We start from the raw sequence: 10,000 nt of genomic DNA, 5'->3' as shown, positions 1-10,000 counted from the left end.
CCGTGCGGAGTGGTGCATTTCCAAAAACACTACTCCACATCTGCGGAGGAAGGCAGATGCCTTACCTGCGCATAATAGACCAGAGGCGCTCGCCAGGCTTTGAGGTTTGTTAACAGCAGTTGCGTTGTAAACATGAAAATTCCATTGTTTGTAACCATTTCCATTTGGCTTTTGTGTTGTTGGGCTTTTTGTTGTTGTTGTTGTTAACGCCAATTTTTCTTCATCAAATATATTTTTCTGTTCCATGACCAAACGCCCATCTTCCTGTATTTCAGAATGAAAACCACTTGTTTTATTCAGACGGAAAAGCAAAATTAGAAGAATAAAAGTCAACTATAGATGGAAGAAAAAAAAGTTCAACTAAATAACTGATCAGTTGAAACATAATGAAATCAATCAATAAATAAATAAATATGTTTTTGATTACTGATAAAACTGAGCGAAAAGTGCAGACAATATTTTCTGTGGGACTTTTCTCAACATGGAGGACGAAGCAACACTGGTATATCTGTATTGTTCGTTTCTACAGCTAGAAGCTGATGGAAAGGGAAGATGAGATACTCCCTCAAATCGATATCTGCTCACACAATTTAAAAAATATATATATATCGGTTCATTTTAAAAGCAAATATCTCGGCATATACTCCTGAGAATTGCCAAACGTGCAATCATTTCCCTGAATGGCAGAGAAAATAGAGTGGGAGCGAAAAAGACGGATCGTAGAGAGACATAATGAGAGACAAAGAGAGAGAGGGGGGGGGGGGGATGGAAGCTGGCAAGCAGAGACAAAAAAGAAAAGACAGAGAGACAGATATAAAGACATGGACAGAGAGAGGGGGGTGGGGCACACAGACAGACAGACAGACAGACAGAACGAGAGACAATGAATGAGGAAAAGAGACGCATACACAGATAGATAAGAGAGAGAGCGGCAGAGAGACACCAACAGGGATTAAGACTCTACAGTGACAGACACGAGATGTAGAGAGTCACACACACACACACACACACACACACACACAGATACACAGAAAGACAGACAGACAGGCAGGCAGACAGAGGGAAGAGACAGATCAGGGGGTGACAAGCTGAGCCACACGAGCCTCACTCCCAGCCAGATAAAAGTCCCTGTTTCCCATCCGCGCCAGGAAGCCACCCCTCGTGTCACAGGCACGCTGCACGTGTATGCATAAAACATGAACACACAGCAGGTTTTCACTTTTTTCTTCTTCTTCTGGTCCTGCCCTCCACCCTCCCCCCTTATTTGTGTGTGTGTGTGTGTGTGTGTGTGTGTGTGTGTGTGCAAGCGTGCGCGCGCGAATGGAGGCAGGACCTGACCTGCATCCCACCACCACCACCACCACCGCTCATGCCTGCTTTCTCATCTGGTTTTCTTGCCAGAAAGTAGGGCCAGGTTCTGTTTGTGAAGATGTGTCACACACACACACACACACACACACACAGAGGCTAGCCTCACAAAACGGAAAACGCTAACATGTGCTTTGTTTTGTGACTCAATCCTAAAGAGTATTACGTACAAGGATGCATCGTTTTGGCTGTGGTAAAGTGGAAACACGTACTTTGCCTAAGACTTTGAGCGAAGAAAGCTGAACGATCTCCTGACACAAACAGGGTTCAGGCACAAAAACGTTAATGTCCACTTGGGAAATTGCACAGTTTTTGTTTTGTTTTGGTTTTTTGTTTGGGGAATGGCGAAACGATCATGAAGTTTCGGCGAACAGCGGTGCATGCAGCCATCTGTGAACAGCTCCACCCAGACCCGAGACGCTTTCTTGTACGAGCACTTCCTGGTCTTCGTCATTGAAAAACCATAGCCGTCGTTCATAAACTGCTGAACTGTTAACAGTACATTTGGGGCTGACAAAATCGATGTTTAAGGTGCATGTTTCATGTTTTTCGTGGTGCACGTGTGATTGAAAACAGCCGATTGTGTATCAAATGAGCGGCCCATGTATAAATGCAGCCTGCATAACTTAAATAATCTCTGGATTTTTTTAAAACATTTTATGAAAACATACCAGTATTAGTTTAGTGGTCCTTAAAGTTTGGAGAGGTCTGTAATTTTATGTAACTTCAGCTCAGTTTGATTCATCGTGAAAGTTAGGATAAAGGGCTAAATATTCACAGCTCGTGTCTAAACCACTGACGTCAGGCATTTGAGGTCCTGAGAACACATTGTTATATTGTTACTTTGTTGCAAACTTGCGTTGCTATTTGGCGTGAGCCAAATCCCTAACACCCCCTAGGGACGTATTATACGTCGAAGTAATCCGTTTTCATTTCATTATATATCACCTATCAGCGACAAAAACCCTCTCAGTCTGTTGGTGTCTTTTTTGCCTCTGTGATCGCCACTCTCCCCCCCCCCCCCACCTCCCCTCCGCCTCCCCTCCCCTTCCGCAACGTATCCGTGGATCCGTTTTGTCCAGTTCTGTGAGAAGCATCTGCCTCCACTGCACCCAACACCACTGCTCTCTCTCTCTCTCTCTCTCGTGTGTTTATAAAGGTAGGCGTGCATGCATGTGTGAGTGAGTGTGTGTGTGTGAGAGAGAGACAGAGAGAGAGAGAGAGAGAATGTGTGTGTGTGTGTGTGTGTGTGTGTGGCGTGCGTGTTGAAACGTACTGAGCTCTCCCAGCCACTTAATCCGCTTGAAAACCTAGGGCACTCATCCCATGGATGGACCCACCAGTGCTTGTGCCTGACAGTAAACCACCCGTCAGCCTTCACCTCGGTCACACGACTGAAGAGAGGGTAGGGGGTGTTAGGGATGGGACAGGCTGGGTGGTATGGATGAAGGGGGCATTTGATGCACGGCCGCAATCAGACACCCCCAGTCATTTGAGGGGTTATCCGATTAACACCCTGCCTGCTCAGTCCGTGGAGAATACCACACAGATCATTCTGAGCGTGTTCAGTCACCAAACATGCATACACACACACGAACAAACACACACGCACACACACACACACACACACGCTCGCGCGCACGCACGCACGCACACACACACACAGTGCCATCAAGTCCGTTTCGCATGTGCTCTGTCCTTGACCCGTCCTTACTTAGCGGAGTTCAGAGTGTCTATGATCAGCATTCCGTGTTACACTTTTTGCTGATTCTGCTATTTACAACGCCGCAGAACAAATTTCGGTCAAGCGGGCTGTTCATGTTGAATCTGAGCATGGACCTATTACACGTAATCGAATGCATTTTACATACTGTATATTTTGGCCTTTATGGCGCTACATTTTCATTTTACTCAGATCTGACCGCTGCGTCTTATCTGCTGTACGCACCCTATCTGTGTCTGAAAACTAAACGCTTAACAGCAAGAAATCAGTCGTACGGGTATTCGATTCGACATGGTTCATGTTCATCATCGTATCAAATTGAAACCAAATCGGATATTTTAAAATCAAATTTCATCTGAACGTGATCGCTGTTCGTCCACAGGCTATGATAAGAGAGCAGTGTCTGAGTTGGGGATACATTTATGGTGCGAAAGTAGAGGAGTCACAAGTGAACTGATCGTTGTTCGAAGGCAGAACGCGAAGTAAAATGGCGGACGGGACTGAGTTTCAGTTTCAGTAGCTCAAGGAGGCGTCACTGCGTTCGGACAAATCCATATACGCTACACCACATCTGCCAAGCAGACGCCTGACCAGCAGCGTAACCCCCCAAAAAAGCAGTGGTGTTGGGTGCAGTGGAGGCAGATGCTTCTCATAGAACTGGACAAAACGGATCCACGGATACGTTGCGGAAGGGGAGGGGAGGCGGAGGAGAGGTGGGGGGGGGGGGGGGGGAGAGTGGCGATCACAGAGGCAAAAAAGACACTAACAGACTGAGAGGGTTGTTGTCGCTGATAGGTGATAGAACAATTTATTGAACTGGGGCTTTACAACAGTGTACATTCGACTGAAGGCTGTCAAATTGTGATATTTTTTACTTTACGACAGATGTGGTTTATCGGATGTGTGCACCTTACATGTGTTCAAAATACGTGTCTTTCAAGCTGCTCATGGTACACTGGAGGTGGAACAACCGTTTCTGATCGCAACAATAGCATGCATGTATTTTCTTTTCTTTTCTTTTCTTTTAAATCGAGAGATAATTTAAATTATGCACGATGCATGTTGTTTCTACCACTTACCTCTCACTGGAAACACAAACGGCTGTCCCACGTTCAGTGTACCATGAACAAAATGAAAACTGCATGTGGAAAATCGATGTGTTGGGCAAACAAGTTACACTTATTCAGTGGATTATTATATACGACGGTTGTGATTCTTGACCGTGAATATGCACGAAAACACCCCTGGTTTTTAGCGTTGGGCATTACGTCGCCTACATACACCGTTATTTCCCGAAAATTCGGCATCATTTCTCAGTGCCACCCAAGATGAAACCTGAGCAAGTTCCGAAGTGGTCCTTCACCTCCTGTGAACCCTGCGTGTGTAACGGAGTGGGAATGGGGGGCGGAAGTGGGCAGGACGAAAACGGAATGGGAAATGTGATTTTCTTTTGATCCAACACACAGCCACGGTCCCTTTCTGAAAGCCCTGTAAGATAACCCATATAGATTACAGCAGATGAAAGAGCGTAACATCCCTCATATCTGTGCAATAACCATGCAAATGCATAGCAATTACCATATTCAACAAATACATTCCTTTTTTATCTCCTCATTTTCTGCTAGCTGCAAGGAAAATCGCACGGAACAGATCTGACCTGGAATACTGTGTGGATGGAATACTTGTAATCATGACAAAGATCTGCAGACGAATAAAGTAGAATGGACGTAAGAGCATATATCGCCTTATCTGTGAGAATAAAATTGTGTGGAATAAACACATGATTACAAGTAATGGCGCAGTTCCATTTGTTTTCAGAATGGTTTTGTTTTGCCATGGTTAAACTAAATAACTTACTGTGGATGTCAAATCTGAGAAAGAGCTGGGGCGTTGCCTGTGCGTGTGAGTGTGTGTGTGTCAGCAGTTCTTTGAACTGAATAATTTATGAACTAGTACAGATTCTCTCTCTCTCTCTCTCTCTCTCTCTCTCTCTCTATATATATATATATATATATATATATATTATATATTGACACAGACACAGACACCCCCGCCCCCACACAAACCACCATCGCTGATTAGCTAAAGTTCAAACTACTTTAATTATGCAACATCTCATCAGCCTTTAACATACAAGCGACTCCCAACACATGACTGAACACCCCCGCTGGATGCAGCCACCAACACAATGAGGGTGTCCGTGATTAGGGAGAAGGGGTGGTAAGTGCAGTGAGGGGATTAGGGATGAGAGACACTACATGTCCTAAAGGAATTAGGGAGTAAAGGTACTACTGGAACTAAAATGAGTTGTGAGGGTAAGTACTACACGTACTATGTGATTTAGGGAGGGGGCTACTGCGGGGATTAGGGAATGAAAGTACTACGGGAACTACTCGGATTAGGGAGGGGAGGTACTACGAGAACTACGGGGATTGGGAAGGAGATGCACTAGGAGAACTACGGGGATTGGGAAGGAGATGCACTAGGAGAACTACGGGGATTGGGAAGGAGATGCACTAGGAGAACTACGGGGATTGGGAAGGAGATGCACTAGGAGAACTACGGGGATAGGGGAGGAGATGTACTACGGGGATTGGGAAGGAGATGCACTAGGAGAACTACGGGGATTGGGAAGGAGATGCACTAGGGGATTGGGGAGGAGATGCACTACGGGGATTGGGAAGGAGATGCACTAGGAGAACTACGGGGATTGGGAAGGAGATGCACTACGGGGATTGGGGAGGAGATGCACTACGGGGATTGGGAAGGAGATGCACTAGGAGAACTACGGGGATTGGGGAGGAGATGCACTACGAGATGCACTACGGGGATTGGGAAGGAGATGCACTAGGAGAACTACGGGGATGGGGGAGGAGAGGTACTACGGGAACTACGGGGATAAGGGAGGGGAGGTACTACGGGAACTACGGGGATAAGGGAGGGGAGGTACTACGGGAACTACGGGGATTTGGAGAGGGAGGACTAAATGAATTTTCAGTAAGCAGAAACATACGCACCGCTCTATGAAGAAAGACACAATCAATATTCCACCCCCCCACCCCCCACTCCCACTGGAAGAACATGTTAATCTGTCTGCAGAACATCGAGAAAGCTTACAGCACAGAATAGTCTGTGAGTTATATATTCAAAGGACATAATTATCAGAGCACCTGCTTAAAGGATGAGTACAGGAAAAATAACACCGATGAGAAACATATCATTCTACATCTACTGTAGTGAAGTGAGTGGACATACATACATACATACATACATACATACATACATACATACATTTTTTGTGTGATAGTCAGTCGTGTCCGACAATGACCATCAGAACAGCTGAAGAGGCAACTGATGTCCCAATTACATACACACACACGTACATACATACATACAGACAGACAGACATACAGTGTCCGTAATAAGTCACGGTATCCACAGCAGGTGACTGCCGCGGACACACACCGCACAGGTCACTCAACAGATGGACACACCACATCACTGACGACAGAGCCGTCACGGGGCATGTCATGGTCAGTTTATAATCATAGCACCACAAAAACGATCAATAAATTTAATTTGAACGTAGACCAGCACTGCATCAAATATGGGAGAGTGCTCGCGGAAGGAAAACACGCCACGACTTCACAACACGAGCTGAAAATAAAATGTAAGGGGCAAGAAAATCAAGGTATAGTATGAAAGACAGCCCAACAACAACAACAACGACACACGCCAAAAAAACCTCACAACACCCAGAGAAGAAAGAGCACCGGCGTAACACCATTGAAGACAGCCAGGCTTCGCTGCCTTTCCTGTCAAATAAAACCCATCAAACCACAACACCACACCCTTCACCACATCAAAGCCAGCATGGACAGTGGAAGGGACTGGTCCTCATCACCTGTGAAAGAGTGAAAGAAAGGGGGACGAGACATGAAACAGATAGATTAGCCAGGTAGGGAAAGAGGCTTCGGGGGGGCGGGGAGAGGTGTGTGTATGTGTGTGTGTGTGTGAGAGCGGGGGATGGTGGATGTGGAGGAGTGGGTGGGTGGGTGAGGGAAGGGGGCGGGAGGTAGCAGGTTGGTAAGAGGAGAGAGGGAGGGAGGGTGGGTGGGGTGTTTGCACTTACCGAGCTTCATCTATGTACACGGTTTCCAGGACAGAGGCTGCATACTCCAGGTTGCGTTTCAGATCTTCCTTGTTCACATCCTCCTTCTCCAGTCGCCGCGCTATCATCCGTAATCTGAACAACAACGAAGAACAAAATCATCAAACTACATAGATAGATCGTTCAATCCATCAATTAATCAATCACGAAACATATACAACATAAACGCAGACATATTATATATATTGATACAAACCCACAAACCCACACACGAACTTTCACACAGACACACACGAGCGCGCGCGCGCGCACGCACGCACGCACGCACACACACACACACACACACACACACACCCCGCGAAAACAACTGAACACACGCACACAAACACATGCATACACGTGCCCGAAAAACAAACACGATCCAGCACATGCACGCTCGCACTCAAGCACAAATTTGAAACACACAAACAAAGGTGCACACGCGCGTACACACACACACACACACACACACACAGTCACACACAGTCACATTCACACATACTGAGTGGACACACACGTCATCAAGCCCTGCAAAAGAACCATCGCAACCCCCCCATCAATCGCCATAGCAACATCAAACAGCCCCCCTCACCTATTGTCGCGGAGAGAAAGTTGGCATCTGTATAATAATAATAATAATAATAATAATAATAATAATAATAAGATTCCTCTGACAGGAAATCAATGGGAACCCGATCTCCCCTTTAAAAAAAAAAAGAGAAAAAAAAAAGAAATCCTCTGATATTCTTCTCTCCCCTTCCCATGGTGTTTCACTTTCCAATCAAACACCACGACCTTTCTCGTTTTCACCCACACTGGTCCTAATGTTCCCTGTCTCTGGAAGACATTACTGTATTACCCTTTGTCACAGCATGTATCTGTGTGTGAAAATCGGGTTGCTCTCCCCAAGGAAAGCAAGGTCGCTACAGTGCAGCACCACCACCCTTTTCTCTGTCTGCAAGTGTAGTATTTTGTTTTCCTACCGAAGTGGATTTTTTCGCTTTCAGAGTTTTGCCAGGGACACCTCTTGTGTTGCCGCCCGTGGGTTCTTTCGCTTACGTGTGCTAAGTGTAGACCTGGGTTTATCGTTTCACATTTCACCCGAATGACTAACGTCCAGACCACCACTTACTTAAGGTCTAGTGGTGGGGGAGAGAAATAATTATTAGCGAGTGTGGGAAAGATCAGTACACCTCTCCACCCTCGTAGTCCGGTGTGGGACTTCCCTACCTCTCCATCCCCCCCACCCCCCACCCCCTCACACACACACACACACAAACACGCGCGCGCGCACGCACACAAACGCGCGCGCACACAGACACAGACACACACACACACACACCATCCCATCCGGCGTTCCTTGCAGACCACATGTCCGAGGTCTGAGACATTTTAATGAAGGATAATTTTGTTGGGATCTTATGGGTGGGGATGAAGAAAGAGAGAGAGGGGGTGGGGGGTGGTTAGGGGGGTAGGAAGGGAGACAAAATTCTTCAAATTGTTTGCACAGAAAGAAAGAACAAAGGAAATGACGAATGTTTATTGATTAGGATCATGTTTATTCATTAGGGTAATGGAAATTAGCATAAACTCTGCCAGACCACAAGACAAAACACAGAAAAAAGATAGGTTAATAACGATATTAGAACTACCCCTTCCATCTACCCCCACCCTTACATACACACACACACATCTCCCAAATACAAGTCATGTGAAATTGATGCTCTGTGTGTGTGTGTGTGTGTGTGTGTGTGTGTGTGTGTGCGTGCGCGACTGCGTGCGTGAGTGCGTTCGTTCGTGTGTGTGAGCACGCATCTATGTATGTTTGGTAGTGTGTATGTGCGTGTATTTGTGCGTTCGCTTGGCGCATTTTTCTGTGTGTGAAAGTGTATGTGTATATGTATGTTATTTTTTCTCTGTGTAAGTGTGTGCGTGTGTGTCGTGCGTGCGTGCGTGCGTGTGTGCGCGTGAATGTGCATGTGTGTGCGCTCGCGTGTAAGTGTAGGCATATTATAAGGAAATAACTCCGGGTAGCAGAAAGAGAGGAACCAAAAGGACAGCCATGTCACGTCTGCAGGGAAATCTGCTCATCACCATACACACACACATCACAGTGGCCAGGATGGACGGGGGGTGGGGGTGGGGGTGGGGTCAGAGGATGAAGAAGAGAGAGAGAGAGGGAGAGTAAGAGAGAGAGAGATGGGAGAGAGAGAGTAAAAGAGAGAGAAAGAGACACAGATGGAGAGAGTGAGAGAAAGAGAGAGAGACAGAGAGAGACAGAGAGAAGTAAGGGATATCAGGCTCGTTGCAAGCTTATTCCCATTGCTTCTTCTTCTTCTTCTTCTTTTATATCGAAATCACCCTTATCCCACGAGAAATGCAGGAAACAGGAGAAGGGGAAATGAGAGAATTGTGGTGTCATCGATATTCTGGGCTGTGTTATTTGCAGATGGCAAACAGATCTCGTGCTGATTCCCCCCCTCTATCTGCGGCACAGCACGCACACACACACGCACGCACACACACGCACACACACACACACACACACACGACACTCACAAGCGACTGCACGCCATCGGGTCCCTCCGACTTGCTTATTATCTTGAGTAGTGTTCAAACTGATGTAAAACAGAAATGGTGGGGTCATTACATTCTGGGGTTTTCGTGAAAGAGGAAATTATAAGGAGGATTGCAAGCACACACACACACACACACACACACACACATACACGCTCACATGTACCAACATACACACAAAC

At 46.4% G+C, this 10,000-nt stretch overlaps 1 protein-coding gene across 7 annotated transcripts in view; it reads right to left on the bottom strand.

Annotated features, from left to right (window-relative positions):
• Positions 1-10,000, bottom strand: part of LOC143292420 (dual specificity calcium/calmodulin-dependent 3',5'-cyclic nucleotide phosphodiesterase 1A-like) — a 447,558-nt gene that overhangs the window by 95,822 nt on the left and 341,736 nt on the right. For all 7 annotated transcript variants that reach the window (XM_076602676.1, XM_076602678.1, XM_076602673.1 and 4 more), the window contains one exon: positions 7,224-7,337. In XM_076602676.1, coding sequence (XP_076458791.1) covers positions 7,224-7,337 — 114 coding nt within the window. The remainder of the gene's footprint in view (positions 1-7,223; positions 7,338-10,000) is intronic.

Source organism: Babylonia areolata, chromosome 18 (genome assembly GCF_041734735.1).
Source record: "Babylonia areolata isolate BAREFJ2019XMU chromosome 18, ASM4173473v1, whole genome shotgun sequence".
In the NCBI taxonomy this organism is placed as follows: domain Eukaryota; kingdom Metazoa; phylum Mollusca; class Gastropoda; order Neogastropoda; family Buccinidae; genus Babylonia; species Babylonia areolata.
This window is presented reverse-complemented; position numbering and strand designations above follow the sequence as displayed.